General features: G+C 36.6%; 1 protein-coding gene and 1 pseudogene across 2 annotated transcripts in view; one reads left to right on the top strand and one right to left on the bottom strand.

Annotated features, from left to right (window-relative positions):
• TMCC1 (transmembrane and coiled-coil domain family 1) overlaps positions 1 to 25,298 on the top strand; it is a 158,472-nt gene that overhangs the window by 39,785 nt on the left and 93,389 nt on the right. The window contains exon 4 of the mRNA XM_081160045.1: positions 2,773 to 3,472. Within this exon, the coding sequence (XP_081016171.1) occupies positions 2,900 to 3,472 (573 nt within the window). The 5' untranslated portion in view covers positions 2,773 to 2,899. The remainder of the gene's footprint in view (positions 1 to 2,772; positions 3,473 to 25,298) is intronic.
• On the bottom strand, positions 17,290 to 17,967 carry LOC308567919 (V-type proton ATPase subunit E 1 pseudogene; annotated as a pseudogene). The gene has a single exon. The product of its transcript is annotated as a V-type proton ATPase subunit E 1 pseudogene (transcript).

Here is a 25,298-nt window from a genome sequence, read left to right as displayed (position 1 = left end):
CAAATGAAGTTACTGACATATAAAATGTACCCTATTTGCCCTGCCTCCGTGGCTCAGCGGTTGAGCATTGATCTATGATCCAGGAAATCAAGGTTCGATTCCAGGTCAGAGCACATGCCTGGGTTGTGGGCTCAATCCCCAGTAGGGGGGATGCAGGAGGTAGCCGATCAATGACTCTCTCATCATTGATGTTTCTGTCTCTTTCTCTCTCTCTCCCTCCCTTCCTCTCTCTGAAATCAATACATATTTTTAAAAAATTAAATAAATAAATAAAATGTATCATATTTTTCATTTAATAAAAAAAGAGAAGCAGATGGCCACTTGATTAGTTTATAACAGTGCCCAAAGGAATAGATTTGCTTAATGATAAATTTCTTATAATTCTTTATACCTTTATGTATGAAACAAGTAGGTTTTCCAGCTAACCTTGGCATTGTTTCTTTATTCATGGTATCTTTTACTCTCATGGGATAAATTTATTTTATATATTTTACTTTCTAAACCAACAAGAAAATAATTTGTATTATTTAGGTAATGAAATACAAATAAGGAAAAAAGTAAATTACTTCTTCATTATCAGCCTGCTGCTTTCACATCCTCCTATCTTCTCAGGGTCTAAATAGCCCAGTGCAAGAAGAAAGATTAGTTGACGGACAGTGTTACTGGATTATTTTGGTAAATTTTCTCTGAGAAGCTCAATGCTTTGCAGAATGGAAATAATTCAGTAACTATTAGTCTGCCCTACAAACTCATGAGGGAAGGTGAGGATAGTTAAATACATATACTATAGCAACATTTTTACCCACAAGGAGCCCCAGAAAACTCCAGTAGAAGCCAAGACAGTCATTAATCTAATAAAGATTCAGGGTTTCTTTTTTAACAGAAGCGCAATGTACAGTCAGGAAAAGGGTGTGACAGGATTTTAGTGTGACCACAAAGAATTTTAGTGAAAGGCACTGAAATTTCCCATTCTCGTGGTGGCTACTCATTTGATTAGTTGGGGGCAAAGAATTTTGTGTTATTTAGAAAGAGGAAAATACTAGTGAGAGACAACGTCTTTTACCTTGTCACATTATTTATGCTTCATGAAGAGGTCAGGAGATGGGGAAATAGGCATGAAAGAATATGGACAGCAGAGCCCCAATGACAGTGCCCATATACATGGTAAGAAGGTTTTCTGTGAGTAGCTACCAGGAAGAAAACTGTAGTGGGTTTACATTCCTGTCCCTCTGAACTCTAATAGCCTTGAGTTCATAGTGAACTCTTATTACATCCAGCTAATTTATGCCTTCTAGATTATTACTACTTGGTGGCAGGGAGTCCTCATTTCCCCAGAACATAGTACAACAAAGACCACCATAGTGCTTCATTGACAGTGACTTAGACTGTTCAAAGTACTTGGTAGTGTAGGGAGTTTTAAAGTCCTTTGAACAAAAAATTGAGGGAAGATATGAACATACAGAACTTCTTCCTACACCATATTTTGTTCTCTCTAGCAGGTTCTGTGCATTAATGAAATTGTGTTTTATATATTTGCAGAAACTCAGTATAAAAATAAACACTTTCTGTTATGAAAAATCCCATGCCTACCATCTCCCCTTCTCTTTTTGTGCATGTGATTTCTGTAAACGTGGCAGTTGTGCTGACCTTACATTTCTTAGTTTCAGCTTCCTTTTAATTTCCTGTGTTTAATATTGGTGTGTGGTTGCTATTTGACCTTTCTTTTTCTCCACTCTTTTGTTATACCCCAGTTACTGTATTCTTTGATTTTGAATTTTTGTGCATATATGGGAAGCTTCTGTCAGCGATGATACTATGCAGAGAAAGGGAGTTCTTAGAATATCTTTTATTTTACTTTAAAATACTTTCATTTATTGATTTTAGAGAGTGAAAGGAAGGAGGAGAGAGAGAGAAACATTGATTTATTGTTCCACTTATTTATGCATCCACTGGTTGCTTCTGGTATGCCCTGACTGGAGGTCGAACCCGTAACCTTGGCGTATCAGGACAATGCTCTAACCAATTGCACTACCCAGCCAGGGCTAGAATGTCTTTTCTTGATAGCTGGTACTGAGCAAAGCTCTAGTCTCTGTGAAGACAGACTCTTTCTGGATCATTCACTCATGTGGTACCCCAACGTCATTTGTGTTTCAACAGATAATTCAACTTACAGGATTTTTATTTCTATTTTCTTCTTAAAAGGGCAAACCTGTCACCCCTAGTTACCAGTGACCTTGATCAATGTGAATAATAACAAATTCCTCTTTTCCATTAAAATCCACACACAATTTGGTTGGGATATCTACTTCTTATTACTGTTTGAATTTACTGAGTTTCAGCATATAAATAATTAACTGTGGTTATGAATGAGAGGAATTAAATTGCCTCAGTAAGACTATATATACATATTGAATGTTCTGTCCTCTCTTGATTTCTCAAGCAATGGCTGTTTGTCAGCTATTGTGGTTTCCATTCCAAGATGACTACTCTAGTATTCAATTCTTCATATATTAAAACTTGTAGGGTTGTGTGTTTTTTTTAAACATTGCTATTTTCATTTCCTATGCACTTGTTTCTGAGCTTTTTCTCTTCTAGAAAATAATCATTACCCACTATCTAAAAAACTGTCTTTTAATCTTCTGATTAAAGATTGCTTAATGATAGTGCCCATTTGTTTGGCTAGTGGCATGCTTTTCTTTGGTTTAACACTGGAGTTTCTGCATGGATTTATAATAGGTTCTTTTTTCTTTCTTTCTTGTTTTTAAACATTAGATAGGCATGAAGCCTTCATCTCACAGCTGCATGTGTAGTTACTGTTGAAGCAAATGCCTACCTAATTTGACAGTCTTGGTGTGTTTAAAATTTTTTGAGTTTGCAAATAAGCATATTAAGTCTACTGATGGAGCCTTCGGGCAGTGAACAGTTATATGACGACCCTGATCCTGGAGGCAAATCCCAAGATGCAGAAGCCAGAAAGCAGACAGAATCAGAACAAAAGTTGTCTAAAATGACCCACAATGCTTTGGAGAACATTAATGTGATTGGCCAAGGCTTGAAGCATCTCTTCCAGCACCAGCGCAGGAGGTCATCTGTGTCTCCACACGATGTGCAGCAAATTCAGGCAGATGCAGAGCCTGAAATGGATCTGGAAAACCAGAACGCATGTGCAGAGATTGATGGTGTCCCCACCCACCCCACAGCTCTGAATCGTGTCCTGCAACAGATCCGAGTGCCACCCAAGATGAAGAGAGGGACAAGCTTGCATAGTAGGCGGGGCAAACCAGAAGCCCCAAAGGGAAGTCCCCAAATCAACAGGAAATCTGGCCAGGAGATGGCAACTGTTATGCAGTCTGGCCGACCCAGGTCTTCATCCACTACTGATGCTCCTACCAGCTCTGCTGTGATGGAAATAGCTTGTGCTGCTGCTGCTGCTGCTGCATGTCAACCAGGGGATGAGGCAACTGTAGAGCGGGTAAGTCTGTTAGAGTTTCTTTTTTTCTGTTAACGTATTATTCTTTCTATCTAGGGTTCTTCAAACTTTTCTTTGGTAACTAAAAAGAGATATCTCAGCAAGAGATACCTCAAAATTGTGGTAAAAGATAGTTTCCGTTTTTGTTAAATTAAGGGGACAAATAATTATTACAGCTAATGAATGCATGCTTATAATTATATTCCTGTTTGCTTCCTAGCCTATTGCTCTATTTTGTTTATTTTACCCTTTTGCTAAAATCTTCAGTATACTTTATGTGCTCTTTAAGTCTCAGTTTTATGGTAGAGGAACAAAGATGCTTTGTTGTTGTTGCTTTGTTGTTGCATGTGAATTGGCTTTCTTACATTAATGAAGGTAATAAAGTTTTAGAATTTGGGTGTGTCTGTGCTTAGTTTGGAAATATAAATTGTTTATAATTTTCATATACACTGTGCCATTCAATATACATTTTGCTTTCTGCAGTAGAGCATATGAATTCTTTTTTCTTTTTAAATAGTGGTTTTCACACGTTATTTAAAAAAAAATGTTTTTATTGATTTTAGAGAGAGAGGAAGGGAGAGGGAGAGAGAGAGAGATAGAGAAACATCGATGATGAGAGAAACACATCTACCGGCTGCCTCCTGCAAGGCCCCCTACCAGGGTTGGAGGCCAAAACCTGGGCATGTGCCCTGACTGGGAATCAAACCAGTGACCTCTTGGTGCATGCGGCGATGCTCAACCAGCTGAGTCACACCAGCCAGGCAGAGCATATGCATTCTTATAATTTACTCTTAATAAACAGCTTTTTGAGGCGTCTGCCTGAAAGGGAGAATTAGGCATAACAAATTTAGGGGGAACTCCTTTCATATGATTTTCACTTCACTTCTTAATTATTGTTAGTTGAGGTACATAGAAGAGATACTTCTGTTAGGGTTTGAAAACTCAGGTACATGTAGCCAGGCAGATAGTGAAAATGAGTAAACTCAAGTGTTATGGGGCTTGGAGAAGCGGAAGATTACATGCCTTGTCTAAAGGGACAGTATCTTCTTAGCTTTAGCAGATTTTTGTAATTCAAGTTTGTGAGCCCAGTCTTAGAGAAACTAGAAAGCCTAAATGAGTACTCTTGATTTTTAACATATTATGCAAGCCACACAGAGCACATATGTGGGCCAGGTCTGTCCCATAAGTCACCATTTTTCTATCTTTTGGCTTTACTTTTATGTATTCCTTAAGGTTTTTATTAAACTCCATCATTTTCATTCTGTGTTGCTTCTGTCTCAGGTAAGTTTATTTTACTGGATATTTAGCCTAGAACTTTAACCTTTAAACTTCTATGTAATTGTAACTTTAAAAATAAAAATGTAAGGGACAGTAAATCACTTTAAGAAGTTAAACCTGTCAGAATAACATTCATCAGAATAACAGAATCATCAGATTAACAGAATCATTCACATCATTAAAAATTAAAAGTATAAATGAGGAAAAGTAGCATGTATTTATGTGCATAATAGTTATCTTTGAAATAAAAAGAACATTTGGTCATGGATTATACAATCTAGTTGGTAATAAAAACTAACATCGCAACTATGTAATTTGTCTTAATCTATGCCAGAGAACATTGAGTGAGTTTGGGATTATAGACTTCTATGTTAAAAATAAAAAATATAAGTAAAGCATATTTTTAAAAATATGTTTTTATTGATTTTAGAGAGAGAAGAAGGGAGCAAGAGAGAGAGAGAGAAAAACATCAGTTGATTGCCTCCTGTATCCACCCCCACTGGGGACTGAACCCAAAACCTGGGCATATGCCCTGACTGGGAATTGAACCAGAGACCTTTTGGTGCACAGGATGATGCTCAACCAACTGAGCCATACCACCCAGGGAAAGTAAAGCATATTTTGTGCATTTATGTTTTTTGTTTTGGAAAACTTTATGGAAAGAGAGCCAGGGGAGAACATTTTTTTCATAAAATTGTTTCTTTAATGTTCTTTGTCAACTTTTCTGACATATACTTAAAATAAAACTCACCAATTTTAAATGTACTATTTGATTAGTTGAAAAATGTATAGTCATGTGAAGTAATTATGATATAGAACATATCCATCACCCCAGAATTATTTCTTATGCCCCTTTACTGCAGTCAGTCCTCTTCTCGAACCCTAGGCCTCTGGCAACCAGTTATTGGCTTTTCTATCACTATTGTTTTGCCTTTTGTAGAATTTAATGTAAACAGGATTACACAGAATAGTCATTTGTGTTGTTCACCTGTGTTGTTGTATTGTTCCTTTTTATTACCAAGTAGTATTCCATTGTGCATCTATTTGTTTATCCATTCACCAATTGATGGATGTTTGGATTATTTTTGTTTCTGGCTGATAGGAATTAAACTGCTGTGAAGTTTTGTATATAGTTCTTATAGACATTTCTGTTTCTCTGAATTATATGGTAAATGTATCTGCCCTGTTTTTACTCACAATACTTTTGCCACCAACTGTGTGGGTTTTCCCCACACCAACAACCAGTTGTGACACCAACTTGGTGTTTTAGAATTCAGTTCAGTTCTGACAGTAATGACCTGGAGTTAACATAGACCCCACAGGTTAAGGACTCAGTACCACAATACTTCCTCCACTTCAGACATCAATCACAAGTCCCAGGTTGCCACCTGTACTTCTACCAACCAGCTATATAAATTCTGGTGTTCCCACGACTTCCTTCTCAGGTAGGGTGATCTGCTAGAATGGCTCACAGAACTCAGGGAAGCACTTTACTTATGTTTTCTGGTTTATTATAAAGCAGGGGTGGGGAACGTCCGGCCTGAGAAATCATTTGATTTGGCCTTGCCAAGGCAATCGCAGGCGGGACTAGAAATTCAGAAAATAGGAGCTTTTTTTAACTAATGTTTTTGTGGTTTTTTTAAAAAATATATCTTTATTGATTTCAGAAAGAGGAAAGACGAGGGAGAGAGAGAGATAGAAACATCAATGATGAGAGAGTCATTGATCGAGCCTGAAACCCGGGCATGTGCCCTGACTGGGAATCAAACCCTGATCGCCTGGATCCTAGGTTGACGCTCAACCGCTGAGCCACGCCCGGCCGGGCTAGGAGCTTTTTTCATAGCTAATTTTTTAAGTTGATAATTTTGTATGGCCCGTGAATGATGTTATAAATATCCAAATGGCCCTTGGCAGGAAAAAGATTCCCCACCCCTGCTATAAAGGCTAGAACTCAGGAACAGCCAAATGGAAGAGATGCTTAGGGCAAGGAGCTTGAGTGGGGTGTGAGGGGGAGTTTTCGTGGTGCAGAGGTTTCCTGTCCTCTCCAGGCACGTTCTCACCAACCCGGAAGCCCTTGGAACCTCGGAACCCTGCCATTGTAGAAGTTTTATGTGGCAACTTCTTTACAGAGGCCTGGTTGAGTAAATCATTGACCATTGGTGATTAGCTCGAATCTCCAAAATCTAACCCTACCCCTACCCCTCTTTCTCCAAAATCAATAAACACATCTTTGGATGAGGATAAAGTAAATAAATAAATAAGTAAATAAATAAATAAATAAATAAATAATAACATTTCTAGGCTCCATGTCAGACCTAAATCAGGAATTCTGGGGCATGGAAAGCTTATTTTCAACTAGTGTCCTAAGTGATTTCTGCTGCATTCACTCAAGTTTAAAAATAATTGAGAGAGCCCTAGCTGGTCCAGCTCAGTGGTTAGAGCATTGGCCCATGGACCGAAGGGTCCCGGGTTCGATTCTGGCCAAGTGTCATGTACCTTGGTTGCAGGCTCAATCCCCAGCCCCAGACAGGGTGAGTGCGGGAGGCAACCAGTTGATGTGTCTCTTACATTGATGGAAAAAATATCCTTGGGTGAGGATTAAAAAATAAAGGAGACAGAAAACATATTAGAAGACAAAAGGTTTATGAGAGATGATAATGAGTTTAAATTAGGAAATGATGAGTTTGAATTGCCTGTGCAGACAACCAACAGATAGACAGCCAATTCTGAGAATCATAGGATTGGTCAAGTTGGAGATCAAAATTTGGTGGAAGCTGAAAGTATGACATTTAAACTCACATAGGAGTGAAAAGAGTGGTATGGGCTATGGTTAAAACTCCAGGGGACACAACACTTAGGGTGTGGACAAGAAAATGATTTGCTCATCATTCAGTAAATACACTAAAATGCTATTTTTCCATGAGGTATTTGTGTCAAAATGTCCTGCTATGTGTTGGGAAGGATATAACTTTAATACATGACACCTGTCTTGCAAGCCCTGCGGGCAGTTCATAATATGGTCTCTCTCTCTCTCCCTCCCTCCCTTTCTCTCTCTCTAAAAAAACAACAGAAACAAAATCAATGAAAACATATCCCGGGGTGAGGATTAAAAAAAAATTGTTTGATTATAATAGAAAACAATTCTTTTTAAAAAGCCTTCTGTTTTGGATTTGTCATTTATCAGCTGAGTTTATTTGCCAATTAACTACCTACCTGATCTTTAGGTCCCTGCCAACTTTGTTCTTTGAGTCTATGATGTGGAATATGAAAAATTGGTACAGACGAAAGTGCAAACCTGGTTAAGCCAAATGAAAGCTCTCATGGTGATATCTCAGTTTACATGTTCTTTTATCTTTTATAAATTACCATGGGATCAGAAATGTTTTCCCCCAGTGTTTGTTCACACATTTGTTTAATAATGTATATTGAGTGTTTAGCATTGTTTTAGGTCAGGGTCTGTAAACCTTTTCTGTAAATAGTAATATTTTTAACCATATGATCTCTTGCAGCTCCCAACTCTGCAGCAGAAGCATGAAAGCAGTTACCCACAATATGTAAATGAATGGGCATGCTTGGGTTTCTCTCTGGTAGATACCATCTGAGCCATTGCCCGTACTTTGCCCACCTCAGTTTTAAGTGAGAGCTACATATAAATCATGTTAAATCCTTATTCTCAAAGACCTTACAGTCTTGTTGGGGTGGCAGGATTTACATAAGTGGCAATTAAAAGAAGCAATGTGGTATAATGAAGCACAGAATCTAGGAGCCTCCGGTTTTAGATTCTTAGAATGTCTAATATCTGTTATTAAGTATCAGGGTTACCTCACACAAAATAAAATTTCTAGATTTCATTTCCATCACGATGAGGTTATTGTACTAAATAATATTTAATGTTACTTCTAATATGAAACTGCTACAGATTAAACCTGCTGTACTTTCCAGTCTTTTTCATGGCACACATAGAAAATTAAAATATCTGTACAGCACAGCAGGGTAAAGTGATGTTATGTTCACCGTGAGGTAGTTGATCCTAGGCTCTGCTCAGCTACCTGGAGGGCTAAGATCAATATTACAGCACACTTATAATGCATTCTTAGCAGTTAAAAGCTTGGATAGAGAACAATATATAAAATCACTTGTTACTGAAATTAAGGACAGAAGTTCAGAAAAGGGAGAACTGAGTAGGTCAAGTATTGACGGGCTTTATAGAGAATATGCTCCGTGGAGGATGTCTTAGGAGTATGAGGCACAGTCAATAGAGATCCTCTACACTGAAAGATAACACAGTACATGCAAATTTCAAGTTTCAAAATAGCTTATATTTGCATTAAAAAGGTAGAAGGAAACAAAACAAAAGAAAACCCAGTTGTGAGCCTCTGGAGAGCTAGGACCAAGTGCTATTTATCTTTATTTATATCTCACATGGAACCCTAGAGCCTAACCAGTCAGGGCGCATGCTCAGGTTGTGGGTTTGAACCTGGTGGGGTGTGTAAGGGAGGCAATCAGAAGAGAGAAAGAGAGAAAGGGAGGAAGGGAGGAAGGGGGGGAGAGAGAGAGAGAGAGAGAGAGAGAGAGAGAGAGAGAGAAAGAAAGAGGGAGGGAGGGAGGGAGGAAGGAAGGAAGGAAGGAAGGAAGGAAGGAAGGAAGGAAGGAAGGAAGGAAGGAAGGAAGGAAGGAAGGAAGGAAGGAAGGAAGGAAGGAAGGAAGGAAAACAGAAAGTTCTAAGATTGAATTAGTTGAACTGAGCAAAACCAGAAAGCCCAGGTGTACTGTTCTCCCAAGGGGGAAGAAATGAGGTGGTGGGAAGGGTAAGTCCTGTTGCTGACCACCAGGTGGTGCACCAGGCTAGGATCAGTAGGTGGAAGAGAGGGTATGACTGTCCTACTGACAGGACATTGATAAATGGAGGATTATAACTTGAGAAGTAACTCGTACAGGAGATCATTAGGATATGGGCTGGATTGAATTGAGTACAGTGACCATGACATAGTAGTACATCTATTTTCAACCTTTTTAATCTCATGGCACACATAAACTAATTACTAACGTTCTGTGGCGCACCAAATAATATATTTTTTGCTGATCTGACCAAAAAAAATAGGGTATAAGTTTGATTCATTCACACCAACACAATGGCTTGTTGTGTTGGCTGTTGTCATTTTTTTATTTGATAGTCTAAGGGAAAAGATGTCAGTACCGCTGAGTAAATAGTCAGATATTTCATATTTTAAAAATTATTGCAGCACACTGGTTGAAAATTGTAGTAATAGTAGCAGTAGTAGTAGTAGGTGCTTTTAAAAAAAAAAAAATACATGTTTTTATTGATTTCAGAGAGAGGAAGGTAGAGGGAGATAGAGACATCAGTGATGAGAGAGAGTTACTGATTGGCTGCCTCCTGCATGCCCTCGACTGGGGATCAAGCCTGCAACCCAGGCCCTGACCAGGAATCCAACCATGACCTCCTGGTTCTTGGCTCGACGCTTAACCACTGAGCCACGCCGGCCAGACATTAGGTGCTCTTGTAACTGAATTGATATGGAGTAGAAAATAGAAGAGTAGGTAGGAATTAATGGCAATGTAAGAATAAAAAATAAAGTTTAAAACCTACAGATTTGCTTGGGAGATCTAGTAAGATAATGTTTATTTTCTCACAAAGCAGTTGAAAAATTATATTTTTTGATGCAAACCAAAAGATATCTTTATTTTCTGTATATTTAGTGCCAGGTAGCTGACAATGTCAAGGGACTATTTTATTCACTGTCAAGGAAATAATATGAGACCGGCAAAGTGGGAATAAGTCAGAGATGAGGATGTATTTTTGGTTTTTTAGTTTTTTATAGAGCATGTAACTTTTCTAGCTCAGAGGTCTAGAATGCATATTTCCTTTAATACAGTATATTTATGTTGTGGTCCAAAAGATATTATGATTATCCTTAATTATCTTATGTAGACATTTAATATGGTTGTCTTATGAGTAAAATTGAAGGTATAACTAGGGGCTTCCTGACCTTGGTAAATTTGTCATGTAAAGTTGATCATCATAGGGATGCTTCTTAAAGTTTTTGGGTTGTTGTTTTTTTTTTAAAAAAAAATTGAGCCCAGCTGGTGTGGCTCAGCGGTTGAGCATTGACCTATGATCTAGGAGATCAAGGTTCGATTCTCGGTCAGGGCACATGCCCGGGTTTCGGGCTCTGTCCACAGTGGTGGATGTGCAGGAGGCAGCCGATCAATGACTCATCATTGATGTTTCTATCTCTCTCTCTCCCTCTCCATTCCTCTTTCTGAAATCAATAAAGACATTAAAAAAAAAAAAAAAAAACTTTAAAAAATCTGAGTTACATTCCTTTTGTTCCAACCAGTGGCTTTTATGATGAAGGCTGAACATAATGCAAAGTCAGGTTTACTATTTAAATTTAACCTCCTTTTCCTTTATATTGTAAAAATACAGACTTTAGAGTAATTAGAACTTTAAAGGAATATAGTATGTGACCTAAGTTCTGCTTTCCCCTTTTATTCACAAGAGATTGGGTACTTCATCAGTAGCCTTGACTCTTAGGAGTGAGGGAGGAGAATTTTCTCATCCAAAGTCTACTACTCTTTTGTTTATCCAGAACACTGTTACAGGGTCTTGCCTTGTGACTGTTAGCTTCCAGAAACTCATAGGTAGGTAGGTAGATATACAGACAGACAGGAGGACATACCAGGATTATGTACTATATGAGGTAATCACTAGAGAGGATTGGTTTTTCTTCAGAGATCATAGTACAGCATTTTATCTCGAGAGGCAACTTTGGTAAGTTTGCACAATGTTGGGCTTAGTAACTATCTGTTAAAAATTGACTTATTTTGATGTTACATCATCATGACCTGTGATCTTGTCAGTCAGTGGGAGCAGACTAGATTTCACTTTCAAACTTTCATACTTCAGAGTCAATGTGTGTGTGTGTGTGTATGCATTAATTTATGTCTCTCCTTTTATATATAGGTAGATTTTTGGAAATATCTTTTTCTTTAATAGAATCATTTTACATATATAAAAGGTGTTTGATGTTTAAGAGTAATCTTATGACAACTTGCTTTGTAAAGAGAATTAATAAGGATTTGTTGGTTTACAGATTATAAAAATATTCATATTTCCTCCCGAAGATCAAGTCAAATATTTATTAAGAACTGACAAGTACATTTTATCATAGTAACATCTTGCTGGCATAAGGAGCCCTGACACAGATGTCAAAATTATAATAATGAGGAAGCTAAGAATTAAGAAACCTTGGGTTACAAAATGAGTCCCTTGCAGCGCAAATGATTTTTAGCAATAGATCACTGGTTGTTGCCAAGTGATTAGCAAAAACTCATAGGGATAATCCTAATCAAATTCCTCATTTTACAGGTTTAAAGACGTTAAAACCTGCCTGAGGTTATACGCTAATTTTGAGGGATACCACAGGTCCCTGGGTTATCTCTGATTCTGTGTTCAGCATTCTTGCTTCTTTACCCTGTTGACCATTTCAGAGAAGCAAAGAACACCATTTTTGTCAAGCTGGGGATAATATTTACAAATATTGGTAACTAGATCAACTCATTTGAATGAAGGCAGAAATCTAAGAGCAGTGACAAAGGCTGATTTCATCACTACCCCTGTTTGGTTTCTTTTTTGTTGTTTCTTATATTACTTCTTACTCTTTTTCCAGTGAGTAGCAGTGGAAATAAAATACTATAATAATTCTCTAGAGTTATTTAATACTGTTCATTAAAATGTAGCAATGACATTCTGTATTCTCAGATACCTAAACAGAATAAGAAAAAAGAATAATTATTTACAGTTATCTAATATAAGGCCTCTTCTGTTTAATGCGATAGCCAGTTAAATAAACAGTTTCCTGGAACTGTTTCTGCATTGTAAGGTTGAGGGCGGGGGGGTTGGAAAAGAGAGCTCAGATTAAAGTCTCACATTAACCACAACATAATGTTGCATAATTATAGTTAAGAAAGGTGGATGACAGTGAGAACTATCCCTGTATCATCTTTCTGATTGCCATAAAACACCAAGAAACCTGCCTTGAGAATACTGAATTTTATTATTTTATTATTTTTTTATTATTATTTTTTAAAATCTTATATTGATTTCAGAGAGAGGAAAAAAGAGGGAGAGAGAGAGATAAAAACATCAATGATGAGAGAGTCATTGATTGAGCCCGCAACCCGGGCATGTGCCCTGACCCGGGAATCGAACTCCAGTTGCCTGGATCCCAGGTCGATGCCCAACCACTGAGCCACGCCCAGCTGGGCGAGAATACTGAATTTTAATGACTCATTTGATAATAGAGAATCTTTTCCATGTACTTGGTAGTAATCTTTGCAAGAATGTTTTGTGGAAGTGAATTTGTTTTAATGTCATTATATGGGGCTCATACTCAGCTTGTTGACTATAAAAATGTGTGCAAGACCTTTATATATATATATATATATATATATATATATATATATATATAGTATAATTTAAGTTGCATGTTAGCTGTTTGAGGTAGGTCTGATCTTCATTTTTACAAACAAGGTAATTGGGGCTTAGGGAAATTTAAAAATTTAAAAATTTCCCTAAGACCAGAGAGCTAGTACATGGCTGAGTCTTAAGGTCTTTGGTCATTCTATTACAGCACAGATGCCTCAATATTGTAAGTTTTTATCATGTATTTAGTGGGAAAAGTGTAATATAAAAGCAGAGAACGTAGGATATCTTAGAAGGATCTATACTGCCAAAAAGTTGGTAACCTGCCAACTAGTTGGAAGGTACACCTAACTAGACTAATTTTTCTAAAACACCTAAAAAAAATTAAACTATCTGCCATAACAGTTAAAGCAAGATTTGAAGCCCCAAAACTAACTTTTTTTTTTTTTAAATATATCTTTTTATTGATTTCAGAGAGAGGAAAGGAGAGGGGGAGAGAGAGAGATAGAAACATCAATGATGAGAGAGTCATTGATCGAGCCCACAACCCGGGCATGTGCCCTGACTGCTAATCGAACCCCGACCGCCTAGATCCTAGGTTGACGCTCAACCGCTGAGCCACTCCCGGCTGGGCCAAAACTAACTCTTGTAGTAGAAATGAATAAAGTAGAAGTTTAGATAAAAGAAAGAAGTAAGTTTCCCATTGCTTTTTATATCTATTGTTAAAAAAGGCTGCAACAAAATTGCTAGAAGTCCAGAAGTCACCATAGTCTTCCTAACCTCCAACAGTACTTTAAAGTAGGAAAAAAGAGGTAATTAGGTAATTGGCAGATTTATCCTTGCTTTCAGGTAATCTGGCAGTTAGTAGCAATGATTATTTTTAATTCTGTGTTTTTAGTTATTTTTCCCCTGCCAAGTTGATATAGCCACCTGGAGGGGTAAGACAAGAGTGCTAGAGCATTGTCGAAAGAAAGTTCCACTTATGTTTTTGAGGCTTTCATTAACATAACATCTTAGGTTGGGAGGGACTTCTGTAATCATTTTATTGAGCTCTATAACATTTTCCCCACGTGGTTGTCTGGTCTCTCAGAATCTCTCAGAGAAGGCCATTCTATTTGTGGATCTCTCTATTAGGCAAATTCAACATATTAAACTGAAATCTGGTTCCCTGTATTTCTCCAGTAAAAGTCAATCAGAATGTATGTAATCCCTCTGCAGGCATGAATAGCTTTCACAATGTGTATCTCTGAATAGTTCCTTCTCTAGGCTAATAATACCTAGACCTTGGGATATTCTTTTTTATTTTTAATTCAGCAAATATTTATTGATCCAAGCATTCTGTGTGTTAGAATGCAGTAGTGAATCCTCACTACACTGTACTGTGAAGTATTACTATCTCATAAATTAGTTAATAAGTGAGGAAACAGAAAATTGAGGTTGAAGTGACTTTTCAAGTTCACCCAATTGGTAAGAAGTTTATTGGATGTCAGAACCAAGCCTTTGTAACTCCAGAACAGTGCTTTTGACCACTGTTCTTTGCTACTGTGAGTCTTGCCAAGAATTAATCTTGTAGCCATCAATAAGGCTTGGAGTAGATAGCTCAAGGAGAAAGCTGACCTAAAGAATGCCTTAAATTACATTCCAGCTGTAAGATTCTGGGGTTCCTTGGGACACTAAATGAATTAGGAGCCTGGGTTCCACCGGGAAACTCCAAATCAAGTAGATTGTTGGCAGTCACAGATTTAAACTTGTGGTTTCAGCAATTCACTAAGGATGCCAGAGGTCCATGAAAAATACGGAACGTTTCACAAATTTGAATATCATCCTCATGCAGAGGCCAAGCTAATCTCTGTCTTGTTCCAATTTTAGTATATATGCTGCTGAAGCAAGCAGTGGTATGTTCTTTCATATCACAGTTTTGAATATTTAGTCATACTGGTACATCAACTCTTGATTGTTCCAGTTCTTCAGTATTCCTCTTAAATTGTGGTCTCCAAAATAGACTACAATGCCCAGATATGGTTAGAGTGGTAACTAGAGCTGAAGTCTCACTTTTCTTATTCTAAAGTACTATATGCTTTTAATATGCACAACTTCATTATAAAGTTGTTTTTCCTTTTTGCAATCTGACTTATTTTCCATATCTTTAATTTTATTTGGTGGAAGTCATAGAATTTAATTTGGAGTAATTGAAATTTTTATAGATAGTGCTTTAAAATATAGATTCTTAGCCCTAGCTAGTTTGGCTCAGTGTTTAGAGTGTCGGCCCCTCTGACTGAAGGGTCTTGAGTTTGATTCCCTGTCAAGGGCATGTACCTCGGTGCAGGCTCTATTCCTGGCCGAGGTTGGGGCACGTGCAGGAGGCAACCAATCGATGTGTCTCTATCACATTGATGGTTCTCTCTCTCGCTCTCTCCCCCTCCCTTCCACTCTCTAAAAAAATCAATGGAAAAAATATCCTCAGGTAAGGATTAACAACGAAAAGATTCTTAGTAATTTGAAAATGTTAGAAAAGACTTTTCTAGAGAACTTATCTCTTATTTCTAAAATATTTGCTTTTAAGAGTGAGATGCTTTCAACTTCTGCCTTCTTTTGATATGGTGTTAAAGATGAAGCAAAATGTCACTTAACATTTCCTACCTCCAACACTACATGAGTAATTAGAAGAAATTTTGCAGCATGTTTAAGAATCCAGTCATTTATTACATTTAGATCTTCAGGTACTTTTGTTTTTTAATCAGTGCTCAATTTTTATTTATTTATTTTGCAAAGCATTGTCTTCTTTAATGAATGTTTGTGATCTCTAAAATCCAAAGAAATTTTGTCTTTAAAAAAAATTTTCCCAGCTCAAAATAATAGAAATTTTATCCTACTGGGGTAAAAAAAGCCTCTGAAATTATAATTCAGCATCTCTCAGGGAATCAGATATGGTGATGTGGAATGGTCTGGTCTATTGAGACCTAACAGGAAGAAATTCTTATTAGCAAGTTCTTTCTTTTTAGTATAGTAAGATAGCAAATGTTGCTTGTCCGTCATATTTGTGGTTTCAGGATCTTCTTAGACCTCACATCGACTTTTTTTACACTCAATATTTATATTAGTTTCACTTGTACAGTGTAGTGGTTGGACATTTATATAACTTACAAAGTGATCTCCCCAATAAGTATAGTAGCCACCTGGTACCACACACAGTTATTACAGTATTATTGACTATATTCCCTGTGCTATATGTTACACCCCATGACTATTTTGTAACTATCAGTTTGCACTTCTTAATACCTTCACCTTTTTCACCCAGCTCCCTTTCCCCCTCACATTTGGCAACTGTCAGTTTGTTATTTTTTTGTCTACAGTCTGTTTCTGTATTGTTTGTTTATTTTGTTCTTTAGATTCCACATATAAGTGAAATCATAGGGTATTTTTCTTTCTGACTTATTTCACTTAGCATAATACCTTCTAGGTTTATCCATGTTGTTGCAAATGGTAAGATTTCATTCTTTTTTTATGGCCAAGTAATATTCCATTGTGTGCACATATACACACACACACGCACGCACACACACCACTTTTTTTCTTTTTTTTAACGTAAACCTTTTGTTTTAATAAAGCATCATGGCTTATATTTTAGATCACATTTACAGATAAGGAACACTTCTAGGCCCAGACAGATAATAGGGAAGCTACTACTGCTGGAAGGAATGCATGTACCACGTGCATGTTAAGCCTAAAGAGCAGAGACTTACTGGCAGAGGACACCATACACATAACCTCTAGACTAGATAACTAGAAGCAGAGGAAGAGCAGAAGACTGGGTAAAGTCCATGCAACCACCACCTGATTTTTTCACCTTTATGTTGCAGAACCAGCTGAAAGTTGTGTTACTTTTAGATAAACTAGAGTTAGGTTTCCTGATCATATTAAATGAAACTTTCTCCCATTGTTAACAGTTAGGCTAAGGGCATTAGTACAGATGGATATCTACTAATAGATACAGAATATTAGAACAGCAAAGAGGAAGCTACATAGATAATCTTGTTTGTTCAAATATCAGAAAAATCGACATCATAGCAGTACATGAACTCCACCTCTCAAGGGCTTAGTCCAAAAACTTCCTCTTGGCATTTGCACCAAACAAGGCTCCCCATACTTCTGGCATCATCTGCTTAGCTATGAGATCCATTTGGCTCTCTAGGGTATTGGAACCTTTACTTTACCATTCCCATTATAGATCTCAACTCCACCAGCTGTCTCAGGCAGGTAGGCCTCCTGATCATCAATCTTTTTTGATGGCTATTTTGTACATAGGGATTGCTTTTTGCACTGCAGCCTTTACCAGAGGGAAATCCTGTTTCCAGCAACAAATAAGGAACACTTATTGGAACAGTTATTGGTGTTTCAATAACTGGTACAGACCCTGGAGGGCCGGTCTGTCCAGCAGCACTTGGTACCTCGTTGTATCTATTACCACTTTGACGAGTCTCTGTTTTGCTTCACTTAGTAGGCCTGTAATAAGGTCATCTCTTGCTTTGAGGACTTTGAGTCTTGCTTGATTCATCAAATTGGACATCTGAATATTTTTCTGCTGCTCTCTCTGCTTTTCTTTCTTCCAGTATTCCATAATCTTCAGTCTGTAGGTTTGCCCAAGATGACCTTTCTCAATGTTGAACTATTCTGCTTTTGCATCTATTTCTTCTGCTTTTTCATTGGCTTCTTGTTCAATAAAAGCCGTTATATGCTTAATCTGATTTTGCGCATCAGCATCACTGAGGGCCATGACAAAAGCAGTACTAAGCCGGTGGGCACCTAGCTTGAGCTTAGGCTTGAAGGAGATGGTGGAAGGAAAGGGAAAGGAAAACCACATCTTTATTCAGTCGTCACGTAGGATTTTTTAATAAAGTAGTATTCTGAAGTGCTGACACTTTTGTTGAAACTGTTAGATAATTTTTTTTTTTTAATCCTCACTAGAGGATATTTTTTCTGTTGCTTTTCAGAGAGAATGGAAGGGGGAGAGAAAGAGAAACTGATGTGAGAGAGAAACATCGATTGGTTGCCTTCTGTACGTGCCTCAACATATGTCAGGGATTGAGCCTGTAGCCAATGTACATGCCCTTGGCCGGAATCGAACTTGGGACCCTTCAGTCCACAGGCCAATGCTCTTACCACTGAGCAAGACTGGCTGGGGCTAAATTTATTTTTATTGTTGAAAATATTACAGATGTGCCCCTCCCCCAATTGACCACCTCCACTCTGCTCTCCCCTCTCCCCATGCCTTCACTGTACTGTTGCCTCTGTGCAAGGGTTATACATACATGCATATAAGTTCTTTGGTTAATCTCCTTCCGCCCCCACTTCCCTCTGACATTCATCATTCTAGTGCATGCTTCCATGTCCTGGTTCTATTTTGTTTGTCAGTTTATTTTGTTCATTAGATTCTACGTATAAGTGAGATCATGTGATACTTGGCTTTCTCTGACTGGTTTATTTTGATTAGCATAATACTTTCCAGGTCACTCCATGCTGTCTCAAAGGTTAAGCTATCCTTCTTTTTTACAGCTGCATAGTATTCCATTGTGTAAATGTATCACCAGTTTTTTAACCCACTCATCTTCTAATGGGCACTTGGGCTGTTTCCAGATCTTAGTTATTGTAAATAGTGCTGCTTTGAACATAGAGGTGCTTATATTCTTTCTGATTGGTGCTTTAGGATTCTTAGGCTCTATTCCTAGAAGTAGGATCATTGGGTCCAATGACAGTTCCATTTTTAATTTTTGAGGAAACTCCATACTGTTTTTCATAGTGGCTGCAGCAGTCTGCATTCCCATTGATATCTTCTTGAGATCACTTCCAATGTTAATATTCTGAAAACTCCAGCTTAGGCTTTTAAATTTAGATTTAGTTTGGAGGGTTAATTAAAGATGTCCTCATAGATTTTTATTTCCCTCTGGGAGTGTGTATGAATGTGTGTGTTTGTAAACTAGATGGAGAGCTGGATAATCCATTTCTCTGCCACTAGCTCTGTACTTTCATACCAAGAAAATCACTTTATTATTTTGAAAGACTATTTACATTCCATTAAGTTCTGATGCTAAGTAACTACTTATAGCTGGTTGATGGTACACTGATTATGAGTATTTAATATCTATTGAGGATCCCTAATTATATAGGTAGGCCCCCTATGACCTAATTTTTTTTTAAAATAAAAGTCACTATCTAGTGTAGTGGCCTCCAAATATCAAAAACCATTTTTTTGGTGTGTAATTTGAATATTTTAAACATATATTTTTTTATAGATACTGTGTTTATCATTCTCCTTAAAGAGTTGTACCCTTGTGATTTTTTTTCTTCCTGTTTGTATCTCTTATCATTCACTGTCTGTGGCTTCACAATTCTGTATTGTCCTAGTACCATTTTTGAAATCACAGCTGGAAGCTCTGAAAAGCATTCTGACAAAGGAAGACTGAATTGTGACTTTAGGCCAACAGTAAGCTACAAGAACAAAGAAGTTAAGAAATTAATACTATTTCAGATATGTGTCTGTTTCCTTAGTCCTTCAGAGAATTGTTGAAACTAAGAATTTAAAAGTCATCTCTTTTCAACACAACTGGAAGTATAAAACATTCTACTTGTTTGTGAATCTACTATTTTAAAGTTTTTGTGAAGTTTTCATAGACTCATGCCACCTACCATCTTCCAGGTTTTCAAAGCTGTCAGCATATCTAAACCAAGGAAATTTTATTTTAATTTTTATTTTCATCACATGGTATAAAACATTTTTTTTTTTAAACTATAGTAGGGTTCTAATAACCTGAATACTATCCTATTTCCCCCTTCTCACAAGCAGACATTTAAACTTTTAACTTTTTATTCTGGAATTTATCTAAATATTTTCTAATAATATGCTTATGCCATTTTTTTTCTGTTTTAGATATCTGTTGATTTCTTACAATGAAAGTGATGATTTGGATCTCTTATTATCTCTCCTGCCGACATCTTATTAAAATTTTAGTTAAATTTCAATATACTGTTTATATTATGCCAATGTAAATTCTTGTACCTTATAGTATATTATAATTACATTTCCTGTTTTATACATTATTTCATCTCTGGAGTTAATTGCTTCAATTTTTATTGTTCTTTATAGCTATAATTGGGTCATGTCCATATTCTGAAGGAACTCCAGATCTTCTCGCAAGACTTTCAGAAACATCACATAGTCTTCTGTTTCATCTTTTTCTTAGTGATATATTTCATGGATCCCTCACTTTTCCTCTGGTCTGAATTGATTACTCTCCAAGACTATTACACACCGTTTGTCCTGGGAGTCCTTCAACTGTTAATAAATATCAGATCTCCTGTTTCCTTGATTTCACGTCATCTTGTTTATTTCGTTTATTCCTTTCTTTTCATGAAGCACTCTCTGGAAGCTTATGAAAAAGGATGCATGGGAGATAATTCCCATTTCTAAATTTCTTTTTTCTGTTCTGATGCTTCATTTATTTTAATACTTCATTGGCTGAGTGTGAAGTTTTAGGTTGGAAATAATTTTCCCATAGAATTTTGTAAAGCATTTTATCTTTAATTTCTAGCTGCTAATATTGTTATTGAAAAATTTGGTGCCATACTGATTGTTGATCTTCTGGGTAGCACCTGTTTTTCTCTCAAGAATTTAAAAAAGTGTTCTCCTTATCTTCTGTTCTGAGGTTTTACAATTACGTGCCTTGGTATGAGTCTTGTTGGCATCTGTAGGGCTGGATACTTGTGGGTCCTTTCAATCTGGAACACTTCAAGACTTGACCTGGAAACATTAGTGTTTTGTTTTTTTAATAAAAAATACGTTTTTATTGATTTTGGAGAGAGAGGAAAGAAGAGAGAGGCAGAGAGAAACATTGATGAGAGAGAGAAACATGGATTGGTTGCCTCTCATTAGTACCCCGACTGGGAATCAAACCCACAACCTCAGAATGTGCCCTGACTGGGAATCAAACTGGCAACCTTTCGGTCCAAGGGACAACGCTCAACAACCTGAGCCACACCAGCCAGGGCTGGAAACATTAATTTTAGGAAACTATTATAATATTAATTTTTATTCTATCAAACTCAAAAAATTTGTTTTTGCCACACCTCCCACTAACCTGTCAAGCACTTACCTGACTGGCGAAAAACCGATTTTGTTTTAAATTTTTTATTATGTAATATTTTATTTATGTAAAAATAAATTTTACTTATATAAACTCTGACACAATGATAAACAAATGACCTGTGAACCTACCATACAACTTAAGAATGGGAACATTACTATCTCCATGCCCTTGAAAATATACAAGGGTGGGCCAAAGTAGATTTACAGTTGTGAGTATACAAAACACAGAGTTTATTCTTGTATTATCACTTATTAATTATTGTATTATTTTTCATACGAACAACTGTTAACTTACTTTAGCCCACCCCTGCATGTGGTCTCCCAATGTACAAAATTTTGTGTTTTGTTCACTTTTTCTTCTTCTGTTCACTTTTTAAAAACAGTTGATTATATATGTATGTGACACTATATTGTTGAGTTTTACTTGTTTGGGAGCTTTAGAAAATGGTATTATATATAGTTTATATAGTCTTCTATGACTTTCTTTTTTATGCAAAAATATGTTCCTAACATTGATCCAGTTTATTCTACATAGCTGTAATTCATTTATATTATTTAATTATCTTCCTCCGCCACTTGTATTTCTTGTTTTTAAATTTTATTTACAGATGACATACAATTCCCCCATTTATATTTCTATTCTCTTGTTAGTCAGAGTTTGGATATTCTGGTACATAACCTTTAGTTTAGTTTAGTTTTCTTTTTTTTTTTTTGTCTCTGTTTTTTATTCTAATTTCTGGGAAATTTTCTTAAAACTTATTTTCCAATCATTCTATTAAATATTTTATTTCTATTTTAAATTTTTAAGTACTTTTTCTTTCCCTGTTCTGTGAATTTTATGACATCCTGTTCTTATTTTATAGATTTTGTTTTCTTTTTTCTCTGAGGATATATACATATGTGTGTGTGTGTGTGTGTGTATATATATCTCTTTATATATATCTTTATATATATACATATATGCTTCCTATATTGTCTCTGTCTCTTTGGAGTTTCTTTTTTCCTGGATTTTTGTTTTAGTCTCTCTCTTTTTTGTTAGAGGCTTTTCTCAAGTGTCCGCTCATCTATGGCTTTCTTTTCATATTTGAGAGATGCAGTAAAATGCTGTAGGAAGCCCTGCCAGTGTGGCTCAGTTGGTTGGAGCGTTGTTCCGTACACAAGAGGTTACAGGTTCCATTCCTGGTCAGGACGTGTATGGGAGACAACCAATTGATATTTCTCTCTCACATTGATGTTTCCCTCTCTCTCCCTCTCCCTTCCTCTCTCAAATCAATTTAAATAAAAAAGAATTTTTAAAAAATGCTCTAGGAAGCTCTCCTTTGTGAGGGCTTGTTGCCTGTTGGTTTTTACCATAGAGTAATCGAGCAGAGACCCTTTTTATTGCAGGCCCCTCAAATTGTAAGTATTTGTAGGTCTTTTTTTTATTTTTCCAGAGGAATTGTTCAAAGTCTTGCCTTGGGGGTTGGTGGATGACGTTGGTAATAAACCTGGCTGCCTGTGTTCTGGAAGACTAGGAGGAAAGGACTGAAATTCTCATTTGTCAGTTTAATCCTCTGCCCTCAGAATGGGACCTCACCGCAGCCCTCAACTGCGTACCTCAGTCTAGAATCCTTCTGGTCCTTTGTTTCAGTCTCACCAGAAAGTAAACCTCTGGACTGATTGCTTTACTCTGTGTTAGGAGAATGACCTGCTGATCTAACTGCTCATTATAAATACTTTTATCCATTCCTTCTGTTTTCAGGCCCAGCCTTATGCCCCTGTTTTTTTTTTAGAGTAGCCCTTGATAATTCCAAGTCCTGACCTTTCTGTAGTTCTGCCATAAACTGCCTTGCTTCTTGTTGATTTTCCCACACCATCCATTACTTGCCAGGTACTTATCTGACTGGAGAAAAATAGAAAGGTAAGTCATTTATTACTGGACCTTTTTTTTTCTCACTTTCCAGAATTTTATTGACATCTACCTACTGCTATTTCCAGTTCTCTATGCCTTTGTGGGTGTATACCTTTTATTATTCAATTTTAGTAGAAAGCCAAGATAAATATGTTCAGTCCTTTAATCCATTAATTGCCCTCTAAGGAAGCTTTTATTAGAATAGAAAATTGGGGGACTTTGATATAAACTTGCCCTCCAAAGTCTCCTTTGCCCCCAAGTGGAAATCACAGAAAATTTCATTTCTGTTTCTTTTCTCTCCAGCACATAATAGAACTTCTTGAAATATAGGGAGCCACTGTTGTGAAGGTTAAAAGACAAAGACTAGAATCCATTTGTTTCTTCCTGTAGCTGCTAAAATAATAGCGTTTCTATAGCAAAATCACTTTTGTAATTATCTTCTGTCTCAAATTCTCTTTACTGAATAGCTAAACATGAACTTTATTCTCTTTTCATTGGCCTAGATTATCATGGACAGAATAATCTTTTTAAAATTTGATTTTAGATGTTAAAGCTTAGTCTTCCAAATCTTGATTTGGGTGAAGGAAACCTGGATTAAGTTTTATTAAATCCTGGTTTTTATTAGACTTATACTTAAACATAACATATGAAATTGCCAATATTTGAGCAGATTTAGACTACAAAAATGGTAATTTTATGTGATTTAACATAACAGAGTTAAAGGACCTTAACTATGTGATAACAGATCCTTCTGCCCAGTGAAAGAATCCATGCTATAGCGTACTTGGAAACGTTTCAGTAGAAAGGGTGGATGAGGTAAAATGACATTGTCATGCTAAGTAAGTGGGAGAGTTGAGGTTCCTATTATAACCACTAGGTCCTAGAGCTATATCAGGGTTCCTGTGATATTCTAGAAGCTACACACTACTGAGGCTGGAGGCTATAAATTCCGTGGAGTGCCACTAAGATACAGGATGCCTGTGAATTTGGACACTAAAACATACTCTGAGCACTGACTGCTGGAGTATATATATCTGTGGAGGATTCAGCAACTATCAATTTAGCTGGAATAGTATTACTTAATTTTGTTTACTCTGAATACAGTTTTCATGTGTATTTCCTTAGGTTAGTAAATAGTTGAGCTTTAAAGTGATAATATTACTGTCCCTGAGGTTTAAAACATTGTAGAAATAAAATATACAACAATAGCATAAAGAATGGAGGAAGAGTTAATGAAGTTAAATTGTTGTTAAGGTCTTAGTTTGTTTGGAATGTGCTTACGAGTAGACTGTAATAAGTTAGCAATATATAATAATTTGCAAGGTAACCAAAAGAAAAAGAGAAAAATGTATAACAAACTAACATAAGAGATAAAATGGAATATTAAAAATACTGGATTAATAGAAAAGAAACAAGAAAGGAATAAAGGAATAAAGAAAACATGGGTAAAAGAATTGTATCTCCCAACACGCAAGATGGAAGTAAAAAGATAGGAAACGGCAGTACTGTGCAGCCATTAACCCAAAGAAAGATGATAAAGCTGTGTTAATATCAGATACATTAGATGTTAAGGTAAGATACTAAAGGTGAGAGAATGGCATTTCATAATGCTAAAATGGTTCTCTCAATAGGAAGACCTGACAATCCTAAACAACCTCCTCTTGTTGCTTGGTTTGCTCACCATATGTGATGTGTGGTCTTTGGGCTTTTTGACCAGTGTTATCATTTGATGTCCTTTTTTACTGCTAGAGATGTTTCTGTAGTTGGGAGGAAAAGTTGTTCCTTTGTCTCTCTGACTGTGGTGATGTTCATGTTCAACATACTCGGTATTGTAAGCAACTGCATGGGGTACCACTTGAGAGAACAAAACCTCAGACTTACAGTTATTTCATTTAATGTTGTAGTTATTTTTATGTAATTATTTTCCTTTTTAAAAAGCCATGTATGAGGAATAGAATTTAGATGAGGACTAAAGAAGTTGATTATATTTTAAAGGATAATTTTTTAACATTATGTGATCATGAGCAATGAGGTATTATAAAGGACAAATTGGAAAGGAGCAGCTCTTTGTTCA

The sequence above is a fragment of the Miniopterus schreibersii genome (assembly GCF_964146895.1).
Source record: "Miniopterus schreibersii genome assembly, chromosome: 15".
In the NCBI taxonomy this organism is placed as follows: Eukaryota; Metazoa; Chordata; class Mammalia; order Chiroptera; family Miniopteridae; genus Miniopterus; species Miniopterus schreibersii.
The sequence above is the reverse complement of the archived record's forward strand: the minus strand, read 5'-3'. Positions and strand labels throughout refer to the sequence as shown.